Source organism: Tenrec ecaudatus, chromosome 7, assembly GCF_050624435.1.
Source record: "Tenrec ecaudatus isolate mTenEca1 chromosome 7, mTenEca1.hap1, whole genome shotgun sequence".
NCBI classification, from domain to species: Eukaryota; Metazoa; Chordata; class Mammalia; order Afrosoricida; family Tenrecidae; genus Tenrec; species Tenrec ecaudatus.
The window spans coordinates 61,762,040-61,783,719 of record NC_134536.1 but is presented as its reverse complement, the minus strand read 5'-3'; the positions used below and the strand labels follow the sequence as shown (position 1 = coordinate 61,783,719).

The 21,680-nt window shown below is 41.7% G+C and overlaps 1 protein-coding gene across 4 annotated transcripts in view; it reads right to left on the bottom strand.

The window, feature by feature from the left end:
- The window catches only part of CDK19 (cyclin dependent kinase 19), a 186,982-nt gene extending 172,387 nt beyond the window's left edge, over positions 1-14,595 (bottom strand). The window contains exon 1 of one of the 4 annotated variants that reach the window (XM_075554673.1): positions 14,183-14,595. In XM_075554673.1, coding sequence (XP_075410788.1) covers positions 14,183-14,310 — 128 coding nt within the window. In that variant the 5' untranslated portion in view covers positions 14,311-14,595. The remainder of the gene's footprint in view (positions 1-14,182) is intronic. The other 3 variants (XM_075554670.1, XM_075554672.1, XM_075554671.1) reach the window with 3 other exon arrangements.
- Between the last annotated feature and the right edge of the window lie 7,085 nt (positions 14,596-21,680).

Here is a 21,680-nt window from a genome sequence, read left to right as displayed (position 1 = left end):
CAGGAACTACCAGAAATTGAAACCAGATTCAAATGAGTACATGAAATGAGGACTATCATCACTCTTGATGCCAGGTTAATACTGACTAAAAGCAGAGAATTCCATAAAAGTGTTTACCTGTATTTTTATTGACTTCTTGGATCATAAACAAGTCATGAATAACATTTCAGAGACTGAGAATACCAGAACATTTTATTATGCTCTTCCAGAATCTGCACATAAACCAAGAGGTGGTCGTTCACACAGAACAGGGAACACTGCTTGGTGCAAATCAAGAAAGGTGTACATCAAGGTTTTATTCCTTCACCATACTTATTCAGGTCAGCTTATACGCGAGTACATACGGTATATGCCACAGGTTGTAAAAAGGGGGGGGAAAGATCTACATTTGTTGATGGGGCACAACTCAAAAGATTCAAAATGAGAAGAAACAGCGGCAAACAATTAATGATTAAACTTATAATTTAGGAATCTAGGAAAATCTAGGAATCTAGGAAAATCGAAAGTCATCAAAAATGAAACAGAATTCATAAAGATGGGTATTTTAGGCATTAGTGAACTGAAATGTACTGGTATTGGCCATTTTACATCAGAAAATTACATGGTTTACTAGGCCAGGAATGGCAAAACAAGAGGAATGGTACTGCATTCATCATCAAAAAGACATTTCAAGATCTATCTTGATGTACAATGCTGTCTGTGATAGTATACTGTCTATCCACATACAAGGAAATCCAATCAATACAACTCTTATTCAAATTTATTGAAGAATTTTAGAAGTCTTCAGTCTGAAATTGATCAAACATGCAATCAAGATGCATTGATAATTATTGGCAATTAGAATGCAAAAGTTGGAAAGAAACAAAGAGGAAGGAACCACAGTTGGAAAATATGGTCTAGGTGATAAAAATGAAGCTGGCGATCGCATCATAGAGTTCTGCCACATCAATGACTTCATCACAAATAGCTTTTTCAACAGTTCTGCAGATGGAATATACAGAACTCAAATAGACTACATCGGTGGGAGAAAACAATGGTGGGGGGCGGGGGAGGGAAGGAGCATTAGAACTGATTGTGATTATGTACATCAATTCTTTTTAAAAGCACTTTAACTTTTTTAAAATCATTTTATTGGGGCTCAGACAACTCTTATCACACTCCACACATACATCAATTGTGTAAAGCACACTTATACATTTGTTGCCCTCATAAAGCACTTTAACTTTTAAGTGTACGTGAATATCATATCAAGAAAACTACTTAAAAAAAAAAGAAACCAACCTTGAATTATAATTACAATGGGTGAAGGAGCGTAGGGAGCACTGAGTTTCACAATTTGAAGATCTCAATAATTGTTGTACAACAGTGACCCTGAATGATACATGTAGAAGTTCTTGACTGGGACAATGTTTTGTTGTGTATATTCTTGCCACAATTAAAAATAATAATTACATGAATCACACACAGGGAGTACAAGGAAGAAGAAAATGTTCTAAAATTGGTTGAAGTAATGATTGTACAATCTTCTTGATATGACTGAACTATTGAATGTTATGATATGTGGATGAATTGCCAATAAAACTGTTTTTTGAGAAAAGAAACAATGGAGAAGCTCAGTATCAGCAGCTAAAAGAAACCAGGTTTGATCATGGAACAGACTATCAATTGTTCATATATAAGTTCACACTGAAATTGAACATGAAAACAAGCCCCTGAGAGCCACAATAGGCCACCATATTTTGAGACCATCTAAAGAACAGATTTGATGCATACACGCTAGTGACAAGACCTGATGCACTATAGGGTGATATCAAGAACAACATACACAAAGAAAGCAGAAGGTCAGTTAAAAGATAGAAAAGACATGAAAGTGAATGTCAGAAGATACTCTTGAGACTTGTTCTTAATCTTCATTTGCTAAGGCAAACTAAAAGAACTGAACAGAAAATTTCAAAGGGAAAAAAAGAAAAATTTCAAAGGGCAGTTCAAGAAGACAAGTTGAATATTATAAATGAAATGTGCAAAAACCTAGAGTTAGAAAACCAAAAAGGTACATACTCAGCATATCTTAAACTGTAAGAAGCAAAAAATTCAAGCACTCAATTCTAATATTCAAAGGCTGTAATTCTTGATGCATTCAAAATACTGAATTATGCAAGAAGCCCCAAAAGAAGATGGAAAGAACACACAGGGCACTGTACCTAAAAGAACTAGCTGACATTCCACCATTTCAAGGGGTAGCATGTGAGCAAAGAACCAATGGTGCTGAAGGAAGAAGTCCAAGCTGCACTGAAAGCATTAGCCAAAAACAAGGCTTCAGGAATTGATGGACTACCAATTGAAATGTTTCAACAAACTGATGAAATACTGGAATCACAAATTTCAAAGACAACTACATGGCCCACTGACTGAAAAAGATCCATGTATGTACCCATTCCAAAGAAAGGTTACCCAACAGAATACGCAAATTATAGAACAGTATCATGAATACCACATGCAAGTAAAATATTGCTGAAGATCATCCAACAATGGTTTCAGTGTACATTGACAGGGAGCTACCATAAATTCAGGCTGGATTTAAAAGAGGGCATGGAACAAGGGATATCACTGCTGATATCAAACAGATCTTAGATAAAGGTAGAGAATACCAGAAAGATGTTTACTTGTGATTCATTGACTATGCAAGGCACTGGACTGTGTGGATCATTACAAACTATGGATAGCCTTGAGAAGAATGAGAATTCCAGAACACTGCACTGTGCTCATGCAGAACTTGTACATGGATCAAGAGGCACTTGTGCGGACGGAACAAGGAAATGCTGTTTGGTTTAAAATCAGAAAAGGTGTATATCACAGTTGTATCCACTCACCATACTGATTCAATCTCTATGCTGAGGAGCAAATCATCAGAGAAGCTGGATTACATGAAGAATAGAGCATCAGGATTGCAGGAAGGCTTATTAACCACCTGTGATATGCAGATGACACAACTTTGCTTGCTGAAAGTTTTTTACCTCATGCACAAATTGTTGAAAGATCAAGGATGTCAGCCTTCAGTATGGATTACAACTCTACGTAATGAAAACCACAATCCTCACAATTGGACCAGTTTATCATGAAAAACTGAGAAAAGATTGAAGTCATCAAGATTTCCTCTTGCTTGGATCCACAATCAATGCTTATGGAAGTAGCAGTCAAGAGATCAAATGATGCATTGCATTAAGTAAATCTGCTGCACAAAACCTCTTTAAACTGTTGAAAGGCAAGGATGCTACTATAAGGACCCAGGCCATGGTATTTTCAGTCGGACACTGAATAAAGAAGATCAAAGAAAAACTAATGCGCTCTGGAACAGTGATGTTGGCAAAAAAATAAAATAAAAATTCTCAAAGCACCATGGACTGTTCAAAAGAATCAACAAATCTGTCTTGGAATAAGTATAGTCAGAATGCTCCTTGGAGGCAAGGATGACCAGACTTAGTCTACATAGTTTGGACATGTTTTCAGGAGACGCCAGTATCTGAAGGAGGACATCATTCTGGGTAAAGTGGAAAGGCAGCAAAAAAGAGGAAGACAAGAAGGATTACCCAGTGGCTACAACAACGAGCTCAAACATAACCACTGTGATGGCAGCACAGGGCAAAGCAGTATTTTGTCCTATTTTACACAGGGTGACTAATAGTGGGGACCGGTTCAAGAGCACTTAATAACAAATCCAGGATGCTGTAAAAATTACATTTTAAATATCAGATGGGTAGAAAGTAGAAGTATTGCTCTTAACATTCATATCAGAATGCAGAAAAGTAAAAAAAAGTTTTTCAAGAAAAGTAAATTTAAGTTCATAATTTGATGTCATATAGGAAGCCACCAGGAAAAAAATGTTCATTATAAAAGCAATAATTGTAAAGTCTGGAGAGAGCAGGAGGTAGTAGGACTTTAAACAAACTAGTTAGCTTTTATCATGGGAATCAACAAAAATATACCAGTTTAACAAGTCAAGAAACAGAATTATATGCGTTTATCAGTGAAAATTTTAATGGTAACACCATTAAGAAACTTAGGAAATGGTTAACAATGCTCAATGGGCTACCTCTGAGAAGTGATGAGAGGAGTGTGACAGTAAGGGGAAAAAGCAAGGCTTTTACTTTCCATTGCATAAAACTGTGCTGCTTAGGTGTTTTAATCATAGGCAACTATTACTTGATAATTTTAAAAATACAAGTATCTCACTTTGATACTAATATACCACAAAAGCCAACAAATCGCTGAAATTAAAGTTAATATAACAGGCTCAGTTACACAAGATCAAATTACATAAAGTTTTCAGAGGGAAATAATTGGTCATTATTTTTTTTCATTTACAAATCAGTAAGATTTGATGTGTTTAAAGCACTCTTTGAGTACAACTAAAATAATTGCATTACAAAAGGGGAAAAGGGGAAAGAAAACTAAATTATAAAAACCAACATACTTGGTGCCTCTTTATGCTTATTTAATAACCATAGGGAAAATAGTAATTTTCCTACAGAAGGGCAAAAAGTTAACCCAGTAAGGCAAAAGCTATGTATTACATTTCCAGCAGCAATTGAATTGCCTTTCTAGAGAATTTTAAATATCTACAATAGAGCTTATTATAACTGAGTTTGAGTGTGTAGTCGCAGAATAAATTTAGTGAAATCCATTCCTTAACCACATACAACTTAGAACCTAAGATGTATATGGTTCTTAAAACCCACCCACTGCCATCAAGCAGGCAGAATTGGGCAGAGGAGAAGTGGTCCCTAGGGCTTTTGAAACTGTGAAGCTTTCCAAGAGCAGGCAAGCCTCATCTTTCTCCAGCAGAGCGGCTGGTAGGCTTAAACTGCAAACTTTGCTGTTAACAGCCCAATGCATAACCTCCCGTGACACCAGGGCTCCTCTGCAACCTACAATGCTCACAAAAATGTTTTTAAATAGTGCATGCACCACAGGTTTAAAGCCCCTATAGAAGCAGAGTGTATGTTTGCCCTTTAATAAGATTTATTGCTTTATAGATTAAAGATATTTTATAATAAAGACACCAGTTATTTGAGAAGCTGACAGGTTTTTATGTCTCTTTGATCACTCACTCACTTCTGGCTAAGAACGCAAATCTTCAATAAAAAACTACTGCTGTACACTCGTATCCTGAATTACATCCTGTCATCTCTCTCGAGATTCTCTTTTATCCTACACAACGTAGGCTCAAAACAGCTATTACAGGAAGTGTTGGACTAGCAGCTATTTATAAATGGACAGAAATCTTTAAATAGCTTTGTCTGTTACCTCTTTATGGCCCTAAACCTAAAAATACCTATTTTAAAGAAATAGACATGTTAGCAATACAAAACACTAAAATGGGGTGGGAAAAAATGTTTCTTGTCCCTTTGTTTGGGAATCCAAAAGCAGCACTACCATTATACAGTCCCATCACAAGATAATGATCGTTAAAATTACATTTACCAATGCTCTCAGAGTTTTTACTACCATGACAATCATCAAAACATTTGGCTTGGCTTATTTGTTGGATGCGATCAAGTAGATCCCAGGTCACAGCACCCTAAATGACAAAGACTACCCTGGCGGGGTTTCTGGACTAGCACCTTCAGAGGAACAGATCATCAGGGCTTTTCTCCCATGAAGTCACTGGACGGATTCAAACCTAACACCTTTGGTCAGCAGCCAAAGAGTTAACTACATTGCCACCAGAACACCTTCAACTTACAGCATATTGCCTATAAAGTCTTTGACATATAAGCCTAACACTCACTGCACATCAGGAAAAAACAATTATAAAAAAGGACATATTTGGTAAAGGGTCAGTTAAATTGAGAGATGTCCTCAATGAGACAGATTAACCCCAAAGTCCCAACACCAGGTTTAAGTGGACCGGTAACATGATACTCTCACCAAACCAAACTCACTGCCATCGGTTGATGCTGACTCATTGTGACCTCATAGGCTACAGTAGAACTGCCCCTGTGGGTTTCTAAGACTGTAACTCACTGTAACGGGAGTTGAAGGCCTCATCTTTCTCCCGAAGAGCATCTGGTGGTTTTCAAACTGTGGAACTTGTGGTTAGCAGCCCAATGTATAACCACTACACCACCAGAGCTCCTGAAAATCACCACAGGAGCAGACAATATTTCCTTCTGTTATACATAAGGTCACAAAGAGCTGGAACTGAATCCAAGGTAACTAACAGCAACCACATGTGACTACGTAACTTAATTTGTTAAGAAATTATGATTAATAAAATTAAGGATTCCATTTCTCAATCACACTAATCATATTTCAAATGCTCATGTAGTTACTGCTCAAATGTGGGAAACAGAACTAGGAAGACTGTATGCAGGGCAAAGTCAACATTTATAGGCTAAGGAATCTGCGAGGCCAGGGCTCCCATGGAGGGAACCTTCACATTAGTGGGTTGGAGATGTGTCCCACGACATGCTCTTAAGTACAAATTATTTCCCTTAATGTTCCCCCATAATTAAACCAAATTTAAGATGCTGTTTGCAATTATGTGGTCGATTACTATACTCTTGATGGTCAACTGCTTGAAGGCTATCTGCCTGAAAGCTGTCTGCCATCAAAAGTGATAAGACTCTATTGTCTGTCCCACCCTAAGTTCTGCTCACTCCCTTCTGCTAAGGATCATAGATTGTCCCCCTGGAGAAGAGCTCAAAGACACCTAAGGTCAAGCCAACTCAGGGAAGACCAAGGTTAGGCTGCCATCTTGACTAGAACCCACCCATCTTGTTACTTATGTGCCTTCCTGTCACAGGTATACCCCTAGTACGACTCCTTCCTGTCACAGGTATACCCCTAGTACGACTCCTTCCTGTCACAGGTATACCCCTAGTATGACTCCTTCCTGTCACAGGTATACCCCTAGTACGACTCCTTCCTGTCACAGGTATACCCCTAGTATGACTCCTTCCTGTCACAGGTATACCCCTAGTACGACTCCTTCCTGTCACAGGTATACCCCTAGTACGACTCCTTCCTGTCACAGGTATACCCCTAGTACGACTCCTTCCTGTCACAGGTATACCCCTAGTATGACTCCTTCCTGTCACAGGTATACCCCTAGTACGACTCCTTCCTGTCACAGGTATACCCCTAGTATGACTCCTTCCTGTCACAGGTATACCCCTAGTACGACTCCTTCCTGTCACAGGTATACCCCTAGTAAGACTCCTTCCTGTCACAGGTATACCCCTAGTACGACTCCTTCCTGTCACAGGTATACCCCTAGTAAGACTCCTTCCTGTCACAGGTATACCCCTAGTACGACTCCTTCCTGTCACAGGTATACCCCTAGTACGACTCCTTCCTGTCACAGGTATACCCCTAGTACGACTCCTTCCTGTTATGTAGGAGCTTACTATGGCTTCCTTGCCGCGATTTTGTCTGTCTCATTCTGGCTCCGATCATTGCATGCTTTAATGTGTCTGATGTCTCTTTAATTTATCCCTCAATTACACAACTGTCCCTTGGACACACATTCAGTTATGGGGAGGCTGGTCCCCCACATTCAAATAACTACATATAGTTTGTGGCAACACACTGAACAGCACAATGCAGAGCAGGTCATCACCATCACAGCAAGAGCTACTGGAACTAACTGCTCTAGACCAGCAGTCACCTGTTTTTGTAACTAAAGTTTTATTGGAATGCAGCTATGCACACTCAGACTAACTTATATATGTCCCCTTTTGGCATTCTAAGAGTAGAGTGGAGTGACTGGGATAGAAATAGTCTAGCTCACAGAAACTTAAAATTTTACTGCCTCTTTTCCTAAAGTTTGCAGATTACATCCCACTGCTTCAGATAAATTCCATCTAAAAGGGCACCTATTTCTCTTGGACTTCAAAAACCCACTGCTGCCAAGTCGATTCAGACTCATGGAGCCCCTATTAGACTGACTAGAACTAACCTATCGGGCTTCCAAGAGGTTGTAAACCTTTACTAAAGCAGGCTGCCACATCTTTCCATCACGGAAGAGCTGGTAGTCTCCGTCTGCAGCTGAGGGCTTAACCACTGTGCTATTAAGCCTCCATTGGAAGTCAAATTATTTTCAAATGTTTGCAATGGTAAAAAAATACACAAATAAATGTCTACTTATTGTGTGCTAAGGATAATTTTTTAGCTTAACTATATAGTAGCAAAATACTTCCTAAAATATGAACTGACATTTAAACATTTTGTAAAATAGCCAATAAAAGCAAATGAAATATATTACAATAGTCTGGCAAATCCAAAAAAGCTGGCCTAAGAGGGAAAAAAATGCTTAATATCTCAAATTAACCTGCCGCTGTTTCCTAGCAATATCTATTAAAGGAAATGCATCAACCACCTTGAAAAGTAGCATATCACTTCAGAGAAAAAACGAAATATTTACATTTAGCCATCAATCTCAAGCAACTGTATTTCAGACTTGCAAAACAATTACTGAAAACATTGATTTTACAGTAAAGTCCTTTTTGAAAAAGTATTTTTATCTAAAAGGGTCAGTTTTTTACTTTGGCCACATTTTTTAGTGTGTATCACAAGCTCAATTCTGGACAAGGTACTTGAGAGTGACAGGGGCCCTTAGTTTGCGGAGCCGAATAAAAGCACAGTGCCATTACACACATAACAACAGAGGGTTGTGCAGCAGTAGTTTATGGGCAGACCGAGTACTTAAGGGAAAGCTTTGAGGAGAAAAGCTATGTGAATACTGAAGTGTGAGTAGTTTGTCTGATTTGTGCAGATGGGGAGCTTAGGGGGACATGGCAAGGCAAAGCCATTCTGGGTGAATGTAGCACAGAGAGATAGCCTGGCATGTCCTGGAAATTACAAGCTGTACAACGTTACATATGGCTTGCATGCCCCTGGAAAACAAGAGGGGATGATGGCAGGTGTAAAGATGAGACCTCTGGTGGCATGGCTGGGTTACGTGTGGAACTGCTGGCAGCAAGGTCCATGATTCAAAGCAACCAGCCACTCGACAGACAAAAATGAGACAATCTGCCCCTGTTCACTGACAGCCTTGGGGTCGCGTGAATTAAAATCAGCTCAACGGTTAGGGGTATAAAGTCTAGATATATTTTGGGCTCAAAATGCAGAGATGACGGCCAAAAGGATTGATCAAACACTCCCTGACATCAAGCTGATCCCTACTCACAGTGCCCCAACAGAACAGAGTCGAATTGTCCCTGTGTGTTTCCAAGACTAACTCTTTACAGGAACAGAAAATCTCATCTTTCTACCTTGCAGTGGCAACCCACTGCATAACCCACCACGCCACCATGGCTCCTTAACTGTATCACAAATTCAAAATCTCCCAACTCACTGCCACTAAGTCAATTCTCACTCATATTGACCCTATAGGGCAGGGTAGAAGGGCCCCTATGGGTTTCCCAGATGATATTCTTTTTTTTGGGGGGGGGGCCTAATACATATGTATTATTCCATAGTTCAATCACGTCAAGCAGTATTGTACAATTGCTATCACTATGTTTCAAAGACTATAACTCTTTATAGGAGTAAACAGCCTCATCTATCTCCCATGGAGTGTCTGGTTGTTTCGAACTGCCGATCTTGCAGTTAGCAGCCCAACACTTACCCTATTATGCCGCCAGGCCTCCCAAAATAGTGATCGTGAGAATGTACACAAGCTACAGGTGGTAGTGTCCAAAGACCTGCACTCCTACTTTATTAAATATCCTTCACATGTGCTGTTTTCCATTTCCCAAACTTTGGAGTATAAAGCAGTGTTTCCAAACATGGGCAATACTGCCCCAGAGGGGAGAGGTGAGGGTGGGGAGAGATAGGGGTGTGGCCTGGACCTACCCAGGGAGCTGCAAAAGCAGATACTTCACTTTATTCTGGATTATTGGCTATAGTAAAAAGTTAAATTTTTTTTCTGAGAGGTGGGGGTGCTAATCCCCACCCCACTAAAAAGGGTAAGTAGGCCAAATAAATTTGCAAACTTAGGCTATAAGTATCTTTTGCATGGAAAAAGGCCATACAATAAGATAATAAAGATTAGAATGCAACATGGCCTTTTGGGGTTTCCCTGACATGGTATTAGGAAGTAAAGGGAAAAAATAAAGCAATTCTTGTCAAGATGTTGACATGTTTTTTGCTGAGATTTTGGGAATGTCAATTAATCTCTCAAAGTTTTTATTTTCTCACTTGTAAAATTAGGAAACTGAACTAAGAATTAAATTCTTCATAGCAGTTCAAACCCACCAGAGAAAGATGAGGCTTTCTGCTCCCCTAAGAAACACACAGAGGTTGGGGGCAAGGAGGGAGGGGGGAAATGAGGAGATGATACCAAAGGCTCAAGTGAAAGAAAATGTTTTCAGAATGATGGCAACAAATGTACAAATGTGCTTGACACAATGGATGGATGGATGGATGGATGGATGGATGGATGGATGGATGGATGGATGGATGGATGGATGAATTGTGATGAGTTATATGAGGCCCCAATAAAATGATTTTTAAAACTAACAAACAAAAAAACTAAATCTGCTCCTGAAAAAGAATAAGGATCTCCCACAGAGGCAATTCTACTCAGTCCTATCACTTTGAGTCAAATTGGACTCATTGGTAGTGAGTTGGTTTTGGGAAGTTTATAGGCTCCAGAATGCTATAACCACACTGATGTATCTTCTGGTCTCCAATAAGAACACAAATACAAAATACTACAAATAAGCTGATACTCTGGTACCTACTATTTACCTGTGTGTACTGACATTCACTTGGGAAGGATGTCATGACTTACATTATGTAGTCACCAACTATTCACCTAAAACTCTAAGGCAAGACTAAAACTGGAGGATGTCTGTCAACCATTTCTATTCCAATTACTAAGTATTTATCGAAACAAACATATATTCAACCAGGAGCATCCTTTATGTCAGTGGTTCCAGAAACTAAATCAATGTTCATACAGTTGAATTGCTAGGTAATACCATATATACTTGTGTATAAGTCGAGTTTTTCACCCCTTTTTTATCCAGTTTTTGTGGTAAAATTAGGTGCCTCAGCTGATATTCAGGTCGGCTTATACTCGAGTCTATATGGTACATTTTTCACACAAAAATTAATTTTTTACAGAATTCTTTTGTCAACTAAAATTAAAATGTTCCAATTTGAGAGGAGATTCATAACCATTAATTGTGTGTTCTTGCTAATGATGAAAGAAAATTTTAATAATTATTGCACATATTAAAAACTCTAGAAACATTCCGAACTTGTTTCTCATCAGGAAAATCTGTCAAGCCTGGTTTTTAAAAAAGAACAGTTGAGTCAAAAAGACTCTTTTCTAAGAAGAAAAGTGGTAGAATAAATAACACTTTTATCAAAGGCAAAAACCAGTTGCAAATTTCACATTTCCAGTGTAGGTAAAAAAATCACACTAATATTTTAAAAGTAATAATTCTAAAGTTTTGTAAACAATAGTGTTAAAATATAAGAAAGTTTTCCAATGATAAATTTATGCAAAGATATTTTCTCCAGTGTTTCTTCTAAAAACCAGAATCTTTTTTTTCTTATGTACTATATTATATACACCAGAATAATTTCCCTTGAACAGACTCATGTGCATTTTCTCTAGCTCCCCAAAATAGCATTACTCATTTTCTATGTTAACAAAAATAAAAATGGAAAGAGCTAAACTGTAATTTACCGTGATTGGGACAAAAAATCCTTTACTATACAAATTTGCATCACAGTTTAGATCACATTTTCGTTTGTTCTTTCAAATCGCTGGTATCAATGCACATAAAATGCCAATACCAACCACATCTAGGGACCCCTGGTGGTGCAGTAGCTAAGCACTTGGCTGCTAACCAGGTCTGTGGTTCCAACCCACCAGCCAGCCCACAGAAGAAAGATATAGCAGTCTGCTTCCTTAAGAATATAAACTCTGTCCACAGGTTCACTATGAGTTGGAATCAATGCCAGGTCAATGGGTTGGGCTTTTTGGTGTTGTAGGAATCTTCAAGAGATTTGTATACTATAAAGTTTTCAAATCTCACCATACTCTTGGTCCAATAAAAATACCTTTATTGTGGTTTTCCTTATATACTATAGACTGACTTAAGCAAATGCTTTCAGATGTTAAAAGTTCACCACAAGAAATTTTTAAGTATAGGTTGAAGATGCACAGTTATCTAATGTGATGGAATCATCTTCCTCTATGTTTAGCTTTATTATTTCTTATCAAATAAATCCCACTCAAGAAGAATGTATATTAACTCAATTACTATATTGGGGGTGGGGGTGGAAATACTCAACTAGAACAACTAGAAACAGGAATTAAATTATCTGGTGGTTTTTTTGTAAGCCCATGCTATTGTAAATACAATTTAGAAGCAAAATGTTGAACTTTTCTCATAAATTGTCTAAAATGATGTAATTTTTAACCAAGATAATGTTTTTATGCATTTATTTCTAGATTAAGTATATTACAAAGTAACCCATGAATGTGAAAAGAACCACTTTTTGATTTATTTTGTAACGGTAATGTCCAAATAGAAAACTTGATGTACTTTCCCAGATACATTCCATTAGACTTCCACAGAAGCACCAGTATAATAAGTAGAGTAGAACAACAACAAAATACAAGTTAATTATATGTTCTTCACATTCTATGATGCTCATTCAAGAACACCTGGTAATTAAAAGAATTATAAGAAAAGTTTACAAACAATTGAGTTCTATCCGCCTGTTCAGGCATAAGGGGGGTGGGGACTACAATTACAACAAACCTCAACATGGTACTTTGTAATTTTCAATGTTCTTTCACAGAAAACACGTCTGAAATTCTGTATTGAGAAACATTATTCTTGACACGAGTAGCCCAAGTTTAATTTGGGGGTGGAGGGTGGAAAATAGGGTAGGTCTCCAAAACTTTACAGTAAATGCTGTCATGTCGCCCACCCAAATGAAATTAATGGTCCTACAGTTCATAAACCAACCACATCAAATCACAAAAGCGTGCGCATCCAGAGAAGCAGCCCTTGGACTGTTACTGATGTCTGGGTGGCTGAAATTCACTTCTTCACATATGTTCCACTCCAATTCTAAAACTCTCTTTTTTAGAGTTTGACCATCGTTATCGTGGAGTTGAAGCTTGGCAGGCCTCTTTCCGGGCTCCCTACACCCTGGGGGAGGGCAGAGAGACTGAATGCTTTGAACCCATCACTCACTCAAAGAGCTGGCTGCACCTGTCCTGCAGGAGCTCGACTACGCATAACAGATCATACCCTCGTCTACCAGGAAGACATTCGATAGGGGACTCCCAGGGGGCTCCTCCGTCGGAAGACAACGGTTCGCGCCCAGCCGTCACTCCGTATTCCCTGGTGATCGCCTAGGTGCCCGCTCAAGGGCCGCGCGCAGTACTCCTGGCGCACAGAGGGGAAGGAGACGAGGACACAGGCAGATGCAAGGGCGCGGGGAATGAGGTGCCAAAGAACCTGGGAGAACTCTGAAGTTCCCTTGGCAAAACAGACGGAATCGCGCAGGAGGTCCCACCGCCGCGGGAAAGTGCGGAACTCAGACAGCGAAGGTAAACTCTGAGGCGGGTGACCGGAGGTCAAGTACTCGAAAGGGGCCCAAGGGGCTGACAGGTCGCCCGTGGCCATCGCGCCAGACCCCGGAGTCCAGCGGGGACCCGGGCCCGGCGCTCCACAGCCTGACTGTCTCCGCGGCGAGCTTTCAAACACCCCCCCCCGCCCCCCGCCCCGGGAGGGCTCCTCCGATTGGAAGTTCACCCACCACCGTCACAGGGCCGGAGCGGCAACTCCTCGGCGGAGCTCTCCCCGCCCTCCGCCGCTTCCCTGGAGACCAGACCCCACAAACTCCACACCTAGCCGCGCTCGCAACTCCTGTCGCCGCAAGCTCCGGGCTCGCGGAGCGCGCGCTTCGGGATGGAACCGACGGCCCCCGACTGGGCTGCGCCCCCAGAGCTCCAGGGGCGCGAGAAGATGCGGGGGGTCGGGCAGGAGTGTACCCCCAGAGTCCTCCCCAGGACGCGGCGCCGCGAACACCTCCGCCTCGCCCCTCCGGAACAGTCCCATTGGGCTCCGACCCACCCATCCCGACCGGCCGCGGGCTGCGCGAGGACCCGAGCGACCCTACTCTCCCCCGCCCCTGCTCTTACCCATCTTTCCGCCTCGCCTTGTAGACGTGCCCGTAGGTGCCGCGTCCCACTTTGCACCCTTCGTACTCAAATAAATCCTCCACCCGCTCCCGCTCCGCCGCCAGCTTCGCCTTGAAATCATAATCCATTGTCTGCTTTCCCCATAGAGGCACCGGGACGCGGGGGCCGCCGCCGCTCAGTCCCTCCTTCTCCTCTTCCTCCTCCTCCTCCTCCTCCCCCCGCGGCCGCCGCTCCACTTCTCCAACAGTCGCCTCTCAGGCGCGCGCGCGCCACCCGCCGCTCCGCGGTCCGCCTCAGTAAGGGGTTCCTCGGCGGCCGCGGCAGCCACCTCCTCCTCCTCCGCGGCGGCGGCGGCGGCGGCGGCTCCCGCAGGCACCCCCAGTCCCGCCTCCTCCCTTCATTTCCTTGTTTTGGAACCTGGTGGGCCGCTCCGCGGCTTCCTCGAGCTCATCAACGAACCAGCCCGCCCGCCCCGATTTCGCGAAGGCTCCCGGGAAATGTAGTCCTGACAACCTCTCCATTGGTCGAAGCATCGCTAACCTAAGAACTATAACTCCCAGGTTGCCTTAGGCCCCCACGGCCCCGCCTCCAAAAGGCACGCACGCCTGCGTACTGGGACCGCCCCTCCCCCTCAGGTAGCTCTGGAATCTCAGTTCCTGAGAAGGTAGAAGTCGCAAAGTTGGTGTGGGCTCTCTGCGAATCTGTGGGGCGGGTAGGAAGAAAGTCCGTGTTTCGGTAGGAAGGAGGAATTGCACTCTGACTGTCCAGGCGAAAAAGAGAGGAGCAAAAAGTATCTGCCCTGTCCAAGAGTTTGTTCCAGGGGATTGAGAGGCGAGGATAGTGATCATGGAACAGTTGTACTGCAGATGGTTGGTTGTTTGCTATGGTATTTTGTTCGGATGCCCCGGCCCCATCCCATCGCTCCTTGGCAGAGACGAGAGAATGACGTCCTCGTTGGTGCGTGGGTTTCCCCAGCCTTTGGCTTCTTTTCCTGCTTTTGATTGGTAACTGATTATGCTCAGTTCTCCCTGATAGGTTAATATTTTCTCTTTACGTTGCAAACACCTTATTTCAAATGCTGAACTGTCAGCAGTTTCTTAGTTCGTTCAGTGGTGTCAGCACACATAAGTTCTGAGTCTTTCCTTTTTGTGGGCGCTCTAGTGTTACCCCTATCCCCACCCCACTCCCGGTAATGAAATGTATGTGGTTCTGGTAGCCAAGAACCATTCAAGTGCCTAGAAAATGCAGCGGTTTAAAGACAATCATTTCCCCAAAAAATAACTAAAAAACAAACAAACAATAATTTCAGTTGTTTTGAAAAGTGGTTTTGTTTTATGTAGTCTATGCACGACATCATATAAGGTCCGTGCGGACATCAGACAGATCGATTGATTGGAAACGGAGAATACCAGAAAGATGTTTATGTATGTTTCATTGACTATGCAAAAGCATTCAACTGTGTGGATCATAACAAACTATATATAGGAATTAAGAACACTTCATTGTGCTCCTAGGGAACCAGTACATGGATCAAGAGGCAATTGTGTAAGCAACAAGGGAAGACTGCATGATATAAAATAAAAAAGAATGTGAGGGTGACCTGGCTGCGACATTTGTCACCCCATTAATAGCCAGGATTGATTTGGTTGACCTGGCTGACTAGCTGGGTGTCTCCTTCCTCCCTCACCGCTCTATGTGTGTCCCTCCCAAAGCTGTTCGCTCGGTTTAAGAAGACCGTCCTTCCTTCAAGGGTATACGAGTAGTTGTGCTCCTCTTCTAGAACCTTAAAACAAGCTCTAAAATCAGGAAATGTGTGTCAGAGTTGTATCCTCTCGTCATACTCAATCGGTATGCTGAGCAAATCATCTGAGAAACTAGATTTTATGAAGAAGAATGCAGCCTTGGAATTGGAAGAGACCTTATTAACTTGTGCAGGTAACACACAACCTTGCTTGTTGGAGATAAGAAGTGCTGCCTTTAGTATGCACTAGAACTCAATGTAAAGAAGACCAGGATCCTCACAACTGGACAGAGAAAATTAACGTTTTCAAGAATTTCATCTTGCTTGGATCTAAAATCAATACTCATGAAAGCAGCAGTCAAGGGATCAAAAGATGAGTTGAATTAGGCAAATTTACTGCACAAGACCTCTTTTAAGTGTTGAAAGGCAAGGGTATTACTTTGAAGACTAAAGTATGCCTGGCCCAAGCCATGGTATTTTCAATCACCTCATATACATGTGAAAGGTGGACATTGAATAAGGGAGACCAAAGAAGAATCAATGCATCTGAATTGTGGTGTTGGTGAAGAATATTGAAAATACCATGGACTATCAAATGTAAAAACATCTGTCTTAGAATAAGTATAGGCAGAATGTTCTTTAGAAGCAAGGATGGCAAGACTTCTCACGTACTTTGGACTTGTTAATAGGAGGGACAAGTCCCTGAAAAAGGACATCATTCTTAGTAAAGTGGAGGGACAATTAAAAAGAAGGCGGCCCTGAACAAGATGGATTGGCGCAATGTCTGCAACAATGGACTCAAACATAGGCGAAATTATGAAGCTGCCTCAGGACCCGTCTGAGTTTCAGTCTGTTGTACAGACGATCCCTATGGATCAAAGCTGACTCAATGGCACCTAACGATGTGCATGGTGCTAAGATTCTAGAATGTTTAAGAAAGTACCTTTAGTTAGTATATCATTGGTTAATTTCATTATTGTGTTCAGAATGTCTCAGATACTCAGGATACAAAGTTAAATGTGCTCAGTGTTAGAATAGGACTGCTGTACCACATGCAGTAGGAGCACAACAGAGGGAATGATACCGGAAGTCTACAAAGTTGATATTAGGCCCTGCTTACTACACATTGGAAGCAGCCGGAAAAAAGCTGAAAGGAGGGATGGGCCAGGGTGATTAAGTGCTGAAAGTACAAGAGAATGAAACACTGCCCAGTTCTGGGTCGTCCCCACCTAATCCCATTGTTGTACCACTGTTAGTCTAAAAGTATCCTTGATAATCTTCATCTTCTTCACTGGTCCTCTAACTTGACCAAGCACAATGTCCTTTTCCAAGGACTGGTCTCTCCTGATAGCAGACCCAAAGTTTGTGAGAAAGTCTTCTCATGTTCACCTCTAAGGAGAATTCCGGCTAAACTTCTAAGATAGATGTGTTTGTTTTTAAACAGTCCACAGTACTGTCAGCAGGCTTCCCCAACACCATAATTCAAAGGCCCCAATTCTTCCGAAGTCGTATTTATTCATTGCCCAACTTCTACATGCAATATGAGATGAATGAAGATACACCATGGCTCCCATGTTCATAGCACAGTTCACAATCGTAAGAAACGAAAGCAGCCCAACGTTCAACAGTGGATGAATGGATAAAGAAACTATGGTACATACACACAATGGAATACTGTCCATCCCTTACAAAAAAGGGACAAAAGCATAAAATACCGCATGTGTTAGTCTGGGTTGACTAGAGAAATTCATGGACACTCATGTGTTTAAGAAAGAGCTTTATATACAAGAGCAGTTAAATATTGAGAAAACATCCCAGCTCAGTCCAGATCAAGTCCATAAGTCCAATATTAGCCCATATGTCCGATGCCAATTTATACAGTCTTCAGACTCACAAAGCACATTCAATGACACCAAATATAGGAAGATCACAGGCCAGTGGGTGAACAGTCTTGTGGATCCAGTGGTGGTGTAAGCATCCCAGTGCTGACAGGGATCTCCACGTGGCTCCTCTGTGTCCAGATCTCTGGCTGTATCAGCATAGCTCCATCAGGCTCCTTGCAGTAATGTCTCTTAGGGAGTGAGCGAGAGTCCCGCCTCCAGCAAGCTATTTATCTCCTTAGTAGATCCAAATGAGGTCATCAAGCTGTGACCTGATCGACAGACTAAGCTCCACCTGTGCACTGCTAAGTCTCAACTTGACAATAGATTATGTAACTACCGCAGCACATGAGATGGAAGGACCTAGAAACCATCTGCTCAGTGAAGTCAGTCAATCAGAAAAGGACAAGAATGAGTCCACTGCTGTAAGGAGAAACACCAATTAAACACACCTTAGGGACCAATTCCTGAACAAAAGGGGAAAAGGCTACTTACTGGCCATGAACCACACACCCCCTCCCTATTACACACCTCACAAGAGCCACCTTGAACAAGGAGACCTCACATTGTGTGAGGTAACTCCTTCAAGAGAGGGGTAATGGGAAATGACTACCCACTTGAGGCTATACAACATCAAGACAAGGCTGGGACAACTCAATGGCCCCTCCATAGAAAGGGAAGGAGAACCTTGCCAGAAAATCAAGCCAAGACCAGGAGAGAGGAGCATCTGCATTTCAGAGGAGACACTAATAGTTCTGCTGGTGTGTATGGTGGGTGACTGAGGAGAATTAACCTCATATCAGGAAGGGATGCTAAACAATGATTGTAGGGAACCTAGGGGGCCAATGGACAGATTATATGTTCCTGAGTAGACTCTATGAATACATTTCTACTCAACCCTCAGTGAAACACGCCATGGGCCAAACACCAGAATGACCTTGGATGCTGACTTTTCGGCCAGCATGGAATGACCCAGGAGCTGCACCAGAAGAACTTAACATAGAGGCCCAGCAGAATGAACTGAGCCCTGCCTCAAAGGTGCCTGAACCCTTGGACTGAGGCCTGGGGTACTCGGATGGGAGAGGAAGCAGAGTGGCCTCCCCGGACCTGTGGTAGTGGTGGTCATTGGACCTTGGAGGGAACCCCCAGTTTAGTGAGTGTCCAATGAAAAGGGACTCAGAATCACCATATATTTAGTACCTGGATGCCCCCCTCTCGGTGACATGACAGGTTTTGATCTGTTGGGCAGAGCTTTGAACGTAGAAGGATGGATCCAGGAACTTTCCCTGGCACCAATCCCCATACTTGAACAGAGCTAAGTCAAATGGAGATCCAACTGTGTTGAGCAACAATTCACAGGTGGTTGGGGCTTGTGGTAGAACTGTACTTGCATAGTCTCCTCATACCGACAGTGTCCAGAGTGGTGTCACTGGAAAATGTGATGATGTTATTAGTACAATCATCTTATACCCCAGTATTGACAATGTTTTACTTTTTTGCTTCTATGGGTTTTTGTTTTCCTGCCTTTAGTTAGCTTGTTTTTGTTTGTTTGTCTTCTGTTGTCTGATAATTGGTTTGTTGCTATTATTGGTGTAAGTGGTCTTAATGAGGTTTTGATTTTGTCATAATATGACCACCAAAGTAAACCTGAGTCATACATAATCCAGAGACAAACAGATGGATTCTGGGCTCCCACTTAACTCTAGCCTCAATCCAAGGACAGTTAGCTCTGATAACATGGCCCTGATCAATATGCACCTTCATGAAGTGATCACTGAAGATAAGGGTGTTACAGCAAAGTGTGGTGAAGAAAGCAAATGGTGCCCAGCTATCAATTAGAATGGTGCCCAGGATCTTAAAGGTTTATATTCAAACAAGCATCCATCTAAGCAAGGAGTCAACTGAGCCCACACTGAAGAAACACTCCTTATATGATCCAACTTTTATGATCCAAAGACAACAATTACAGAATTCAAATATGACAAAGGGAAAAGTATCAGAGCCTAAATTTCTAACACCAATTGGTAAAAGGCTATGGAGACAGTGGGAGCCCCAAACCAATCTGCAGACTATCTAGTGAGATTAAGCTGCTGGCAACTCCCTTCTAGCCACAGGCAAGGGTCTGGAACAGCTTTACACTCAGACAGAGATCATTGTAATCGTGATTACACTGGATCGAACTTGATACTTGGTCAGTTGACCTCCATCTTGACCCAACCTGAAATTGTGCTAGGTGCAAGTATTTCTTGTTTGTTCCATTATTAAAAATTTTTCTTTTCTGGCCTTTTAAATACTGATAGTGGCCTCTTCTTCCTTACTCATTATTTGTATTTTTAATCTTTGTATTACTATTATTATATCCTTACCACTTTATTTTGTTTCTGTTTTTTATAGTTTCCTTGGGTTTTCCATTTGTGAAGCACAGAAGGAGTATAGAGATAAGAAATTATGCCAGGGTTTTATAGGGGAGGAAAGGGTAGGGGGTGAGGAAGAGGATCTGGGAGTTGGGGGAACAAACAATGTGTGTGGGAGGGGGGCGTGAGCACTAGAACTGAAGGTGATTACACAACTCATTTTAAAAGCTATTTAACCCTGGGTGCGGAGAGAGAATATAGTCTATAATTGATTGTGGTAATGACTGTGCAACTCTTCTTGATATGATTGAACTATTGAATTGTGTGATGTGTGGATGAAGTGCCAATAAAACTGTCTTTAAAAAAGCTACACGTTAGTTCTCAAAGAGACATCCTTGCTTTTCTACACTTAATCTTGTGTAGCACATTTGCCTAATGCAATACATAGTTAGATTGTTTTCCCCCAACACTTCTATTGGCATATAACTCACTTACCTGCAATTCAGTAGTTCAGTCACATCAAGAAGAGTTGTAAAATCATCACTACCATTAGTTTTGGATAGTTTGATTTTTTTTTTTTTTTACTTCTTCCATGAACATTGATTGTGGGTACAAGCACAATGAAATATTTCACAACTTCAATCTTTTCACCATTAGTCTGAGGGTGCTATTCGTTTGTTTGTGAGGATTTTGCCTTTCTTTACCTTGAGAAGGAGCTCTGGTGTCATAGGAACCCTGGTAGCATGAATAGGTATGTGTTGGGCTACTAACCACAAGGTTAGCAATTTGAAACCACCAGCAGCTGCAAGGGAGAAAGAAGTGACAGTCTGCTCCCATAAAAAGTTAACCGTCTCAGAAGCCCATTGGGGCAGTTCCGCCCTGTCCTGTAGGGTCATGAAGTGGAATAGACTCTGACAGTGAGCTTGCTTTTATTTTTTTAATTTACTTTGAGTTGTAATCCCTGCTGAGAAACTTCCTCAACCAAGAAGTAACAATTAGGTCAAAAGCAAAGAAAAGAAGGTAAGGGGGCAGGGAAACTAGGACTCTGGAAAGGGAAGAGACTGAGACAAAGAGACACATCATGATGAGCGTCGCCTATGCCACTGAACAATTTGTGTGGGAATTGTCAAACCTAACTTGCTGTGCAAACTGTCACCAAACACGCAATGATAGCTTATTTTCAAAGAAGTAAAATTTCTCCTTATTGAAAACCACTAAGTGCTGGAGATATTAGTTGAAAAACTTGCCTTCTTCCCCAAGGGAATCAAAACCTCCTGCAGAAATAAACATGTAAGTAAACAAAGAGTAATAGATGAATTGAGAGCTCATAAGTCGAGAGGTAGGCTTCCCAAAGGTAAGTTTGAGCCAAATTTAAAAGCTGATCAGGAATTTGCCTTTGAAGACAGTGAGACAGTAGGGCAGTAGGGAGCAGGTCACTGTTTCAGGCAGAACAAAGTAAAAAAGCAAACTGCTACCGAGTCAATTCCAGCGCATAATGACCTTATAGAACAGAGAAGAATTGC